General features: G+C 38.2%; 1 protein-coding gene across 6 annotated transcripts in view; it reads left to right on the top strand.

The window, feature by feature from the left end:
- MEIOB (meiosis specific with OB-fold) overlaps positions 1–14,139 on the top strand; it is a 42,085-nt gene extending 27,946 nt beyond the window's left edge. For 4 of the 6 annotated variants that reach the window (XM_019648745.1, XM_019648743.1, XM_019648744.1 and 1 more), the window contains 9 exons: positions 1,867–2,062; positions 4,218–4,318; positions 5,720–5,772; positions 5,866–5,961; positions 8,281–8,382; positions 9,653–9,806; positions 11,571–11,754; positions 12,508–12,594; positions 13,930–14,139. In XM_019648745.1, coding sequence (XP_019504290.1) covers positions 1,867–2,062; positions 4,218–4,318; positions 5,720–5,772; positions 5,866–5,961; positions 8,281–8,382; positions 9,653–9,806; positions 11,571–11,754; positions 12,508–12,594; positions 13,930–14,040 — 1,084 coding nt within the window. In that variant the 3' untranslated portion in view covers positions 14,041–14,139. Of the gene's footprint in view, positions 1–1,866; positions 2,063–4,217; positions 4,319–5,719; positions 5,773–5,865; positions 5,962–8,280; positions 8,383–9,652; positions 9,807–11,570; positions 11,755–12,507; positions 12,595–13,929 lie in introns of those variants that run through there. The other 2 variants (XM_019648747.1, XM_019648748.1) reach the window with 2 other exon arrangements.
- Positions 14,140–14,209: the final 70 nt, after the last annotated feature.

Here is a 14,209-nt window from a genome sequence, read left to right as displayed (position 1 = left end):
CACACACACACACACATATCTTTTTTTATTTTTAGCTGAGCCATTCTGCCACCTGCTGGCAGCTCAGCGGCTGCTCAGCTCGGGCGGAACTCAAACTGCTGTTGCTCAGAGCTCACACTCTTGAGGCAGCTCTTAACCAACTGAGCCACTCATCCGGCCCTGCTTTGAATATTTATTTGTTCCTTCTCCTCATTGAAGTGTCAGCTTGACTGTCACCTCCTTAGACTTTCTCCACCTACTCTGACTGCCATAGCCCTTCCAGTCCATTACTAGGTCTTTCCCCTGTGTTTGACCATCAAAACCCCAATCACTATCTGAGATTGTTTGATCAATTGTCGTGTTTGTCTCCCTCTCACACGTGTGAACTCCATGAGATCAAAGATCTTATCTGTCTTCTTCACCACTGTATCCCTCGTGCCTAGACTACAATCTGGTACATGTGAGGCTCTCAGTAAATACTTATGGAATGAATGAATGAATGAATGAATAGAGGGAGGGAAGAGCATTTTTTTTTTAAATTGGGGAACAGTGTGTTTTTCCAGGACCCATCAGCTCCCAGTTAAGTAGTTGTTTCAATCTAGTTGTGGAGGGTGCAGCTCAGTGGCCCATGTGAGGATCGAACCGGCAACCTTGGTGTTGTGAGCACTGCATTCTAACCAACTGAGCTAATCAGCTGCCCCCGGAAAGAGTATTCTTGGCAGAAGGAACTAACATGAAACCTCTTGGCCTTTTCCAAAAGGGTTGATAGTGGGTTAAACCATATGAAATTGTTGATGTTTGACCATTTTTTGTCTAACAATGTCAATTTCATAGCCAGTAGTCTGATATGGCTGATACAGGGCCAGGGCAGGGGCGCAGCGGGAGAACTTGAGCGAGAAGCAGACACTTCACAGACATCTTTGCCCATCGTACCAACTTCATTCTTTTTTCTTTGCTTGAATTAGATACATTTATTTTTTCTATATATTAATTTGTTTTATTTTTTATTAGTTTCAGGTGTACAAAAACAACATAATGATTATACATTTACACCCCTCACAAAGTGATAAACAACTTCATTCTTTGGTGATGGTTAGCCCAGAAGGTCTTTGAGCTGGGAAATAATATATTCATATTTGTGGTTTAGGAAGATCACTTTGGCTACCTAAGGAGGATAGTCTATAAGGGGAGAGAGGGCAGTAGTTCAGGTGAGAAGTGATGAGGTAAACTCCTAAAGCAGTAGAGGGGGAGGAAGAGGAGGAGGGCCTGGAAAGAGGCACCATGGAAGGGGTTGGGTGTTAATTTTGTTGGAAGGGGAAGACTGCCTCAATTTAAGTTCAGTGTGTTAATATTGTGCATTGGCAGATTGGGGGAGAAGGGTTGTCACTTTGAGGGGTAAAAAGTATAACTATTGCACTGAGTTGTACACCTGAAACTAAAATTAGAAAAATATATATTGTGCATCAACTCCATACAGAGCACTGCAGGAGTAAGTGAAGCGCAGCCCTTGATTTAAAGCCCATAGGCAGGGTGGTCAGAGTCATAGAGATACAGATAACAAGCCTCCCTCCCCCAATGGTTTAGCATGCTTTTATACCCTTATTTCACAGAGAAGGAAAACTAAAGCTCAGAGTCTTGGGCAAGGTCAGACAACTAGTATGCTTAGTACTCAGGCACAAACTGGTCCTCAAAAATTTTTCTTAATGAAAGTGCATCTTAGACAAAAAATGTTTTACAATGTTTTTCGATGTTTCTAAGAGTAAAAAATATGCATTTTTAAAATATAGTCTAAATGACAACCAAAATAATTTAACTGTGAACTTGGAAGTATTTTTCTATTAGAAAATCATTTGATATTAACTTTTTGTATGTGTTTTCACACTTTAGTGACTGTAAACTGTTGCTCAGTGAGAATCACTCAACAGTAAAAGTTTGTTCCAGTTATGAAGTGGACACCAAATTACTTTCTTTGATACACTTACCTGTTAAAGAGTCTCGTGATTATTATTCATTGGGTGACATTGTTGCAAATGGACCAAGTCTCAATGGGAGAATAATTAATGTGCTTGCAGCCGTGAGGTCGGTAAGTTAAAACCTCAACAAAGTCAAGTTCAGTTTGGCAGGGAAGTTCTATAACTTAATTTGTGTTTGGAAAGTAGTAACCAGTTGGAGTAAATTTTCCTCTGTATCTGATCCGTAGTCAGTTGAATTAAGAAAATGGTAGCAGTTCTCATGAAAGGGAAAGTAGCATTTTATCTGTGAATGAGTAGCAAAATACAATTGTATTTGAATGTTAAAAGCAGTACACCCTTATAAATGATTCGCTAACTATATGAGAACTTTTCATACTTTGGTTAAAGAGAGACACAAATGGAAAGGGTCAATTCATTGACTTGAAGATTTCCATGAAGTTCCTTAAAGGGATTTAAGTTGTATAAATCAAGGAATCAATCCTGTGTGTGTTCTCAGAGCTGTCCTGCGATGGGGGAGGGAATGAATACTCACTGGACTGCAGAGGGGCCTGGTGAACAGTTACAGGGCATCACATGGGGGAAGAGCAGGGAAGGACAACACTCCCTGGGGCTCCTTGGGTGTTTTTACCATTCATTGCAGCAGCATCTCCCTCTTACTTAATTATTGCCCCAAGTTTTGAACTCCGTTGGACAGACTAAAGTTACTTGGCAGGGACTGAGAGGTGGACCTCAAAAGTAAAGTTTCACAAAATAAAGTACACAAAGAAAATGAAAGTGCAAGACCAGTTCCCCAATGTATGGAATGCTGATAGTCAAAAGACAAAAAAAAAAGGAAATTGACTTAGGTACATGTAGTTAATGCTGTAGGTAATTGCTAATTGCCTTTCCATATTGAATTACTGACCTATAAATGTACCCCATGACAAGCCCATGATGGCACAGGCCATGTCTGATTTTTTCATTAGCCTAGCACAGAGCCTGCCACACAGTGAGCAGTCAATACAATTCAGGATGGAGGAATAAACACCATATCTGACAATCTTGAAAAGTAGGAGAAATCACTTTCTGGGCAATTTAGGTTCAATCTTACTTAAAAAGGCAGGATATGATCTCTCAATTTTCCTGCAAGCCTATATAATGTCATTATATTACAATGTAGTAAGAATTTTCTAAAACTCAGTTTGAATATAAGCAAAAGTCTGCAATAGCTTTTTCCATGCCCCTCCCCCCACCTCTACCCCTATGAGTCTGGTACTTTCTTTCATTGGATTACTTCTCATTTTCCACTGCCTTCCTTCTCCCATTTTGCTTCCATCCCTCTTTCATTTCCTTTCTTCACATTTTAATTTAATTTTTTCTTATCTCTGCTTAGGTCTCTTTCCTTTAAAACTACCTTTTATACAATTTTTTCGTGTGCTGCGACGTGGCAGACCTCTCTCTTACTCTGGCTGTCCTTACTCTGACTTGCTTTCTAGATCCTCTTCTTCGGCTAGCAGCTGTGAGTCTTTCTTCAGCTCCTTCCCATGGAGCTCAGCCCTGCCAATAGATGCAGTGGTGACAGTGGCATAGGGGGCAGCCAGCTGATTGTCCGTGCTTGGGCCATTGCTGTGCCGTTGTCTGAGGCACCTGCTGTTCCATGCGAGAACCCCTGGTGGGGACAGAAGGGCCCCCGAGTTCACCTCCATCTCCACTATGCTCTTACCCCGCAGTGTGGATCAAATCAGACAGTGTGTCGAAACACTTTCCCATACATCTCTCATTTGATCCTCGCCTCCTTATCCCTCTGAAGGCACAGAGTAGGTATGGCTATCTATCCCTGCACTAGCAAGGTGAGGACGCTGAGGCTCAAAAAGACTGAGTTCATCCAGTCACATGAGCTCTGTGCCAGGCCCTGCGCTAAGCCATGGGGTACACAGGTGTTGAAAATATGTGTTCTCTCCTCAGTGAGTCCACATAGGTGCCACCCAGGGGCTTATCATGGGGCATTTTTTCTGATATGTTGAAAAGATCCCACAGTCTTAATTAACTTAAAATACATATATCAGTATCTTTCTTCAATCAAAGTGTATAACCTACAACTTTAGCAAAATATACCTAGTTTAGAGTTAGATGCTTTTAAATAATCAAATATATGTTAGCATTCTTGTTATTTTGATATTTATAATTTGCTGTTTAAAAGGTAAGCATTTGAGTATTTTCATCAACAAATATTTCGATATCTCTATAACTATAGGTGAAGAATAATGATCTCCTTCCATTTCTAAGGTTGGAGAGCCAAAATTCTTTACAACTTCAGACCGAAGAAAAGGCCAGAGGTGTGAAGTTAAGCTCTATGATGAGATGGAGTCTTCTTTTGCAATGATATGGTAATCTCCCCTATCTGTTCCAAACTGTGAGATCCCTGCTATTATCACCAACACAGAACATTTTAATTTTATCAAAAAGATGATGGAGTTCATATAAGGAGAGGAGTAATAATAGGAAAGAAATGATATTCAAAAAATAAACCTTGCTCTTATATGTTGAATTATTACAGTCGGTGCTGTAAGATTACCTTAAAATGAGATCTTTAGATGGCATGGGATTGCAAAGATGGGCTCACTGCGAGTGGGGTATGATTGTACTTTTATAACAAATGTCGATTTGTTAGGTCCCGTTGATAATGAACATGCCAGACTTCCCGCAATTCCTTGGGTAGTACTGTGGAGCCAGACCATGGAAAGATGATAGAAAAGCAGGCGTTGTCACAGGTGGTGTTCTGTGGGGCTGCCAGTGTGTGGATGCTGGGCAGAGCTGCATTCAGAAGCATTGCAGGGTGTAACCTGGCATTGTTTAGACTCCAGATGCTTGGGTTCCAAGGAAGGCACTTAATTTAAAATGAGCCTTCAGGCCGGCCGAGTGGCACCTTGGTTAAGAGTTGGCTGGGGAGCGCCAGCTCTGAGCAGCAGGGCCCCAGTTCGGATCCCACATGAGGGCCAGGGAGGCTGCGCCCTCTACAGCTAAGATGGTGAACAACAGCTCAACCTGGAGCTGGGCTGCCGTGAGCTGCCAGCGATGGCGTAGGCTGCAGCAGCCCCTGCTGCAGTGGGCTGCTGTGAGCTATGGTGAGTGGCTGGCAGCCTGCGTGAGCTGCCGTTGGCCGCTGTGAGCAGCCGTCCAATGGCTGGGGAGCGACTGCCTCACCTGGGAAGAGCACAATGATAATACCAACATGGGCCAGTGAAACGACGTCCTCCACAGCTAGACTGAAGAACAAAAGGACAACAACTTGTCTATTCCCCTTCCCCCAATTCCCCAATGCTGTTCCCCTCCCCCAATTCCCCAATAAAATCTTCAGAAAACAGAACAAAACAAAAACAAAAAATGAGCCTTCAATCCACCAAGTCCCCTGAGCAGTTTATTGGGGGTTGGGGGTGGGGGGAGTGGGGGAGCGGGGGTTGATGGTCTGAAAAGTGACTTTAAAGTCTTTAGACTTATAGCCACTCAGTTCCAACCAGTCTGGAGTGACCTGAGTAGTAAGAAAAGACAGAAACAGAAGTTGTTAGAACAGGAATGGTAGTGAAGAAATGGTCGATCCCGTAGTAGGTGTTAAATGCTCTGTGTAGCCCTGCAAAATGCAGGAGAAGCCGACATCCTTAACCTGTGCCTTCAACCACCTGGGATAGTTAACCCCAGACCTTGAGACATTCTCTTTTGGGTAAATAATGTGGTCACTGCCAGTTTTTTCTAATGTATTCAATTTTTATCACTTCTTAAAAAAAATGCAGTTGGGATAATGAATCCGTCCTACTTGCACAGAGCTGGATGCCACGAGAAACAGGTATCAGACTTCAACGATTGTGTTTAGTGTTGGTCTTTTTTTTTTTTTATCTCCTCCATGTAATCATTTTAAAATGGCTTTTCCCTCACACAGTAATATTTGCCTCTGATGTAAGAATAAGTTTTGACAAATTTCGGAACTGCATGACAGCAACTGTAATCTCAAAAACCATTATTACAACTAATCCAGGTAAAAAGCTATCTAAAATTTCTTATCCCTTTGGAAATTACTGTATCACGTGTTCCAGTATTTGTGTAGTATATCTAAGAGTGAAAATGAAGCTTAGATTGCATTTGAATTAAAAGTGAGAGTATTTTATATGACCTTTTAAAACTTACAATGAGCTATATCTTTGCTATCTTTATTAAAGAAATGTGAAAACCCAGACTCATTTTTAAAACATCAGCCCTTGTAATGATTTTTTTTTCAGACTGCTTAACCACTCCACCATGCTGTATGTAGCAATGGGAAGTATAGAAATAATTTATTATCATTACTATTTTTTTTTCAGTTACAGTTGACATTGAATATTATTTTATGTAAGTTTCAGGTCCTTCTAATGATTCTTGAGAGATCATTGCTATTGATAGGGTAACCTAAATAATTGACTATTTAAAATAAATTCAGTTTCATTACATCTAAATTAGTTACTGCTAGGGCACCGAGAACGTATATGTAGTATCATTAATTCACAATTGTAACTCAGTGTCCAGCAGGCCCACTGGCATGGTTGTTGAAAAGAGGTATAGCTTATTATAGCATGAAATCAGGGGAGCAGGACCTGGGGAGGTAGGGGTTTGGTGCCTTTTAGCCTCCTCGGGGTGCTTTACGGTGCAGAGGGAGGTTAGCCCAAACATTGCAGGAGAGTGCAGAATTCCCAGAAATGGAATCACCCTTCACAGTCCCAAGAAGGTATAGATATAATAGTGTGTCATTTAAAACAGGAGCTCTCTCTACTGGCCAATAACAAAGCATCAACAGTGACTGAGAGCTTTAAAACAATTTTATATCTTTGACCAAACCATTATTAGAATTTTTCGAAGTAGAAGTACTACTGAATTTGGCCTGGGAAAATATCTAAATGACAGTTGTGTTTGTTTGTTGGAAAGGTTATCAAGCTTGACAGATCTAATTGTATCAAAAACTCAAGACTAAGTTAATGAGACAGATATTCAATGGATGCTGTACATTTGACTCTGAAAACAGATTCAAAAGTGAAATGTCAACGTGTTTGGAGCAATGCCCACATTATTAAAATAAATCCCTTATTTCTCAAGAAGACACATTTCAAGGAGAGTTCTTATAAGGGAGCATGGATTTCAATGTGCTCGTTTAAATCAGCCTTCTTTCTAATTTCCTACACCTGCCATGTGGAAATGAAGCACCTGTAATGGCTTAAGCTTTCATCCTGGCCAGGATGTCCAGGCTTACTTCTGGCTTTCTGTGTCCTGAGAGTGTTCATAGGATAGGGAAAGCATACTTTCTGACAGTCCCAGATGACCCTGTTGTCATCAGAAGGGCTTTTTACGGCAATGCCTGCACCTCATTCTTCCTACCAGTTTCTGCCCAGGAAGCCCACTGGCTTGATATCTGTGGACCTAATCCAGCATCTGCTCCCACCTGGTGTGCAGAAATGCTGTGTTTCAAAACACTCATTCATTCACTCATTCATTTACAAATATTACTTTAATTTGCCAAGTACAGAGGTAACTTAAATCCTTTCTGGAGCAAGGCAGGACACGAGTAGAAGGATGGTGGGATGATGAGTGGAAAGATAGTCACTATATGTATTGGATACTGGAAATACAGAGACGAAAAGGAAAAATCCCTGCTCACAATTTCAGTCTAATTCTGAGAAAGAACAGTGATAAGACTTGTGTCACAGGAGGAAGAAATGCCTAACTCTGCCCAGGGGTGTCAGGGTCCAAGAATCATCGGGACGATCTGTAGAATGTTTCAGTGGGTGAGTGAGGGCTCTTAAAAGAAATCAGGTGTCTGAGGCTGGGCACCAGAGTCACATGAGAGCCCTTTATCAAAATCACATTCTTGCCTCCTGGCACCCCACCTGACTATTCCTGAGAATACTCACATCCCAAATTGAGGAGCAAACCTTTCAGATAACATTAAAAAAATAATTCTGATTAGAAAAGAAATACATACAAAATTCAGAAAATACATAAAAGGATAAAAAGGAAAACAAAGATCACCTATAATCTCACCATCCTGTAAGACAGACTCATTTCTTTGATAAAAATTCTTCCAGATAATTTTGCATATATATGTACTTTTTAAGTTGAAAGGAAATTGTTACACATAGTTTTGTGAGCTGCTCATGACACTATCTGGTGTGTGTGTCTCTCCATGGTAACAGAATGCTATTTCACATTGTTAATGGCTGCCTAATGTTCTATTTGTCTTCACTTTTTACCATTAAAAATAATTTTGGATCATTCACAATTATTTAAAAAGTAACTAGTTTGCTTTTTCTTAATGCATTTTCAATTTAAGATACACCAGAAGGTAATATCCTATTGAATTTTATAAGAGAAAATAAAGAAACAAATCCTCCGGATAATGAAGTTGATAGTCATTTGAAAGAATCGATAAATTGTAAGTGACCTTTAAATATTATTTGAAAATATAAAAGGCCAAAATTTGAGCCCATAAAGTTTTGTTTTACATAGTAAAAGATACTATATTTTTATTCTGTAATTGCTATATTTCCACTTTTAAAAGTAGTTTAAAAAATTTGGAGCTTTCAATAAACTTGCCAATCTGATGAAAGCTTAAAAAGTGAGTTGACTGTCTTTTTCTTGCTGATTTTATAAAATTTTTAAAATATTTTTTTATTTTTTAAATTATAGTTGACGTACAATATTATATTAGTTTCAGGTGTACAACATAGTGGTTAGACATTTATACAATATGTGAAGTGATCACCCCAATAAATCTACTACCCATCTGACACCATACATAATTATTACAACATTATTGACTATGTTCCCTATGCTGTATTTTACATCCCCATGGCTATTTTGTAACTACCAATTTGTACTTCTTAATCCCTTCCCACTTTTCACCCATCCTTCCATCCCCTCCCACCTGGCAACCATCAAAATGTTCACTGTATCTATGAGTTTCTATTTTGTTTGTCATTTATTATGTTTTTTGGATTCCATATATAAGTGAGATCACATGGTATTTGTCTTTCTCTGTCTGACTTATTTCACTTAGTGTAATACTCTCTTGGTCCATCTATGTTGTTGCAGATGGCAAGATTTCATTCTTTTTTATGGCTGGGTCTTTATTGATTTTTAAGAATTCTTTATATATTCTGGATATGAGTTTTTTTGTCTCCTTATAGATTGCTAGCATCTCCTACTCTGTGGCTTACCTTTTCATTCTTCTAATGGCATCTTCTGATGACCATAAATTCTTCATTTTAATGAAGACTAATTTCCATTCTTTCCCTTTTTTTGCCTTTTTGTTCATTTATATAGTCATTTTTAATATAGCAAATATAATAATTTTTCTATTATTTAACTGAAGCTTCTACATGTCCTCATTTGAACTTTGTAGCTTTTCTATTTGAATATAATTCTTTGGAGTTCTTAGAACATATATATATATATATATATATATATATATATATGTGTGTGTGTGTGTGTGTGTGTGTGTGTGTGTATATATATATATATATATATATATATATGTGTGTGTGTGTGTGTGTGTGTGTGTGTGTATATATATATATATATATATATATATATATATATATATATATATATATATGTGTGTGTGTGTGTGTGTGTGTGTGTGTGTGTGTATATATATATTGAGAGAGAGACAGAATGCTATAAAAATTTCTTTTTATTTTTAGTAGATACAATAGTTGATGTCTATACAGTTGAACAATTAAAGATAAAAGCTTTGAAGAATGCAGGAAAAGCTGATCCTTTCTATGGAATTATTTATGCTTACATTTCTATACTGAACATTGATGATGAGACTAAAAAAGTAGTTCGAAATAGATGGTAAGCAGCCAAATTATTTTAAGCAAATTTATTCTTGCAAGAAATAAAGAACAATTACTATTAATACATTTTAAGCTCTATAAAAGTTTAAGCTATTCTTTGACATCACAGTGGTTATATATTTGAGAGAAATATATAAATAAATAATCTATACTGAAGTTTCCATGGTAAACTATTTAGAGTCAAAGATTGTAATTGCCTTTTAAAGTAAAATTTAATTTATTTTAAGTCTGTAGTCCTAAACTATAAAGATATGACATAGCCAGAAACTTTTAACTGGAATGACAAACTGTTGTTTTATAATGTGTTTAGAAAATTATTTTGGTTGCCACGCTCTATAGCAAAGCAAGTTGACAGCATTTAAAAAAAATTATTTTCAACTGCATGATGAATATGATTTCCAACTTTGTATAGGTCAAAATATCTACATGCATACAAAAGTAAACCCCAGTAGATTTAATAGTCTTATCCAAAAGATGCTTGGCCAGAAACATCTAAAATGTTATTGTGAAAGTGTTCCTATGGATTTTTGTAATTGAAGTTTTTATTGAGATAGTTCTAGGTTAACATGGAGTTTTAAGAAATAATACAGAGAGAACCCAGTACACTTTACCCAGTTTTCCCCCATGGTAACATTTTGAAAAACTATAATATTAATATCACATCATAGCCAGGATATTGACATTAATACAGTCCATTAACTTTATTCAAATTTCCCCAGATTGACATGCAGTCATTTGTATGCGTGTATATGTATGTGTGTGCATTAAATTCTACATAGGTTTGTGTACCTACCACCATGGTCAAGATATTGACCTATGGGTTTTTTAAATGCTTTATGATTTCGTATTAAAGTTGAAAAAACTAACATGAAGGCTGTGTGTAAGGTGGGTGTATATTTTTTGAAAAATGTCTTTTTCAAAATTTAAACAATTTTTATCTCCCTCATTTTCCATTCCATCTTTAATATTGATGTGTGAGAGAGAGCATCTACAATTTACTTTAAAGGTGAACTGTGGCTAGGTAAGAACCCACTATCTTCAGATCACTCTCTCCACTTGAGATGTTTGAATTAGTCTTCCTTCACAAATCAGCTAAAGTAAGGCCTGCTTCAAAAATATGGAATAGCATGTAATTAACCACCTAAAGAGAGGTGAATGTGTCACTAGCCGTACGAACAGCATTTACCAGGTGTGAACCTGCCCAACCCTAGAGTTTTTCTGTAAATGTGCAGAAGATCTATAATAGTACAGCACCATCAATGGAACATTTGTGGAACCCATGCTTTCTAGGCACAAGACCCAATTCCTGCCATCAGAATTCCAAGCCTGGGAGATAAGATAGACATACCTGTAATAACAAGGAATAGGACTGGGCAGGATATATAGTCAGTGCTGAAGTATCAGTTCTGCAGCTATTCAGAGAAGGGAAGGGGTGAGGGCTGGTGTGCAGGAAAGGAAGGCCCCAACAGGGAAATGAGCCTGGGCAGGAACCCCAACCCCAGGGAAGGTGGGAAGCTGGAGAGCGAGAGGACTGACTTGTCCCAGGTTCAGATGAATCACAAATACTGAAAGTGACATTGACTGGGAAGGATGCACATTTATTGTTCCTTGTAATTCTGTATGTCTGTCTTGTACCCTGCACAGTGCGGAGCCCTCTGAAATGACTTACTCTGATTTAGACTTTTACATGATAATACTTCTGCTAGAGATCAGATTTTGTCATTTAGGGCCGTCACATTTTATCATTGTCTTTGTTTTTCAGTTCTGGCTGTGGTTACATTGTAAATGAAGCTTCCATTATTTGTACAACTTGCAACAAAGATTCTTCGGAATTTAAATCTGTTTTTCTCAGCTTTGATATGCTCATCGATCTTACTGATCACACAGGCACCCTCCACTCCTGTAGCCTCACAGGGAGCGTTGCCGAGGAGACTTTGGGCTGCACGGTAAATAGTAAAATGGAAAACAGGTTTAGAAATATTTCCAAATTGGATTCTCTTACCCCAAAAATAGAGGTTGTTTTGGTGACCATATTTGATAGAAATGAATTCATTAATAAAGAGGGAGGTCTAGGGGAAAATCAATCTTGATTTAAACATACATTGCTTTATGAACAAATAATTACATATGGTGTATTAAAATCATAGCTAATATTAATTGTTAAGAGTAATGGGTGACAGAGGCCCTGGGCCATCACGGAGAATAAACAAGACTGTATATTTTCTATGGTCAAGTAACAATGGGTAATGGGACAGTGGAGGCGTTGTTCAGCTATAAGCTGGCTTTCCCAGAAGGAGGGTTTGGCTGCATTTCACCTACCCAGCGGTCTAAAGTCAGCTGCGCGTGTTCTCTTCCATCTGCTGCTATAGGACAGAAGCAGATACTTAGAGATTGACATGTGTGCTTGATGATACGCACTTGTTTTTTATTGTTAAAACCAGCTCCTGAAGGTTACCGCAAAACCTCAGTTCCAAGTGGTTTCCAGTTTGTCAAAGGAGTTCCCTGGGGCAAGCCACCTGATTGGCTTCAGAGATTCAGTTTTGAGCCTTTTCTCTGGCCTTATTTCCTCCATCAAGAGCATTGAGCTGTAATTACTGTGAATAAAATTCCACTTTTAATTAGTAAATTGAAGTTTCACATTGTTGTCAGTATATTTATATATACTTTGGAAATGTTTGTTTGTTTGTTTTTTAAACCAGGTAAATGAGTTTTTTGCAATGACGGATGAACAGAAAACAGCACTAAAGTGGCAATTTCTCTTGGAAAGAAGCAAAATTTACTTAAAAGTTAGTGTATTTTACAGTACTATGTTATTCTATATTTTCAAATCAAAGAAAATCCTAGAGTATGAACTAATAAATTAGGGAATTTGTTCTTTTTAATAATGCCCAATTCCCAGATGTGCAGAAGGTTTTGGCTACTGTAGAAACAATGGAAGTAATCAGGTTTTTTCATACAGCATGAAGGACTTACAAATGACACCAAAGAAATAAGTCAACAAAGAATATATCCAGTAATGTTAACTCCAAGACAAGGCGCCAGGCTTTAAAGTCAGAGCTGGGTCTGCCCCACCCCACAGCCCATGTAGCAATCTCACTGCAGTGAGCAGGATGCAATAGCACAGGCAGACAACCAGACAGTTGGAATGAGTTTGCTTGTAGATGCAAAACTGGCCTCTTCTGCAGGACCGAGGCAATTGCATCTTCACCCAGACAGAGCTCATTTAGATTTCTGTGAGCAGCAGCATCTGCATCACTATCAGTTTCCCATGACCTACAGTTACAAAATAGCTCAGACAATGCCACGAAAGGTGCAGACCATGACAGTGAGCCCAGATAACTTGAAAGGTGCTCTAGCCAACCCCAAACCGTGGGGGAGTATTCCGCTGAAAGATGCCACTTACTTTTATTGCCGATTTCCAAGTTTTCCACAGTGTTTGCTGATATTAGTACATTTTTTTCCTAATAAGTCTTTGACATTAAAATGGCTACCTAATGTGTCCTTCCACTCTATATCAAATAAAATGTTGGTGAAAGTGCTTTATTAATAGTCAGAAATAAGATATCATTATTAATAAACTTTATCATAATATTCCTATATTCTAACAGATTGTTACTATGACAGGTTAATGTCTGGCACAACTGGTAGTTTGAACACACTATAAGCCCTTTTTTCCTACATGTTGGATTTGAAATCCCAACTTTCTTGCCAGAGAGAAATGTCATGAAAAAAATGACATTAGTTTTTATAAAATCACTGTCAGAAGCCAGATCTGTAATTTCTCTACTGAACTCTGCCTGAAACTTGAACTCTCTCCATCTTACAACTTTAATTGAAGTTTATATTAACACCTGTAAACAAAACTCATTGCAATTCTCTGTTTCATTCACTGCTGTGGTCATTGGTTTTAAATTTTATATACATGGTGATTTTTTAAAAAATTATTTCCTTTTTTCAGTTACAGTTGACATTCAATATTGTTTTATATTAGTTTCAGGTGTACAGCATAGTGGTTAGACATTTATATAATTTATGCAGTGATTCCCCTTGATTAATCTAGTAACCATCTGTATACACGGTGATTTTGAAAACTAACTAGCTCTTTCTTTTTCTTTCTACAGTTTTTTGCATCCCCCAAAGCGAGGGGTGGATTGAGAATCAGTGTGTTGTCATGTAAGCTTGCAGATCCTGTTGAAGCAAGTAAGAACTTGTCTGGACAAGGAAATATTTAAACCAGATATCATTTTAAGACTTGTTTTTTGTTTTATTTTGTTTTGTTTTGTTTTAGCTGAGCCATCCTGCCACCTGTTGGCAGCTCAGCGGCAGCTCAGCTCGGGCCGGACTCGAACCGCTGTTGCTCAGAGCTCAAACCTTTGAGTGAGCTCTTAACCAACTGAGCCA

Source organism: Hipposideros armiger, unplaced genomic scaffold, assembly GCF_001890085.2.
Source record: "Hipposideros armiger isolate ML-2016 unplaced genomic scaffold, ASM189008v1 scaffold_126, whole genome shotgun sequence".
Classification (NCBI taxonomy): domain Eukaryota; kingdom Metazoa; phylum Chordata; class Mammalia; order Chiroptera; family Hipposideridae; genus Hipposideros; species Hipposideros armiger.
The sequence above is the reverse complement of the archived record's forward strand: the minus strand, read 5'-3'. Positions and strand labels throughout refer to the sequence as shown.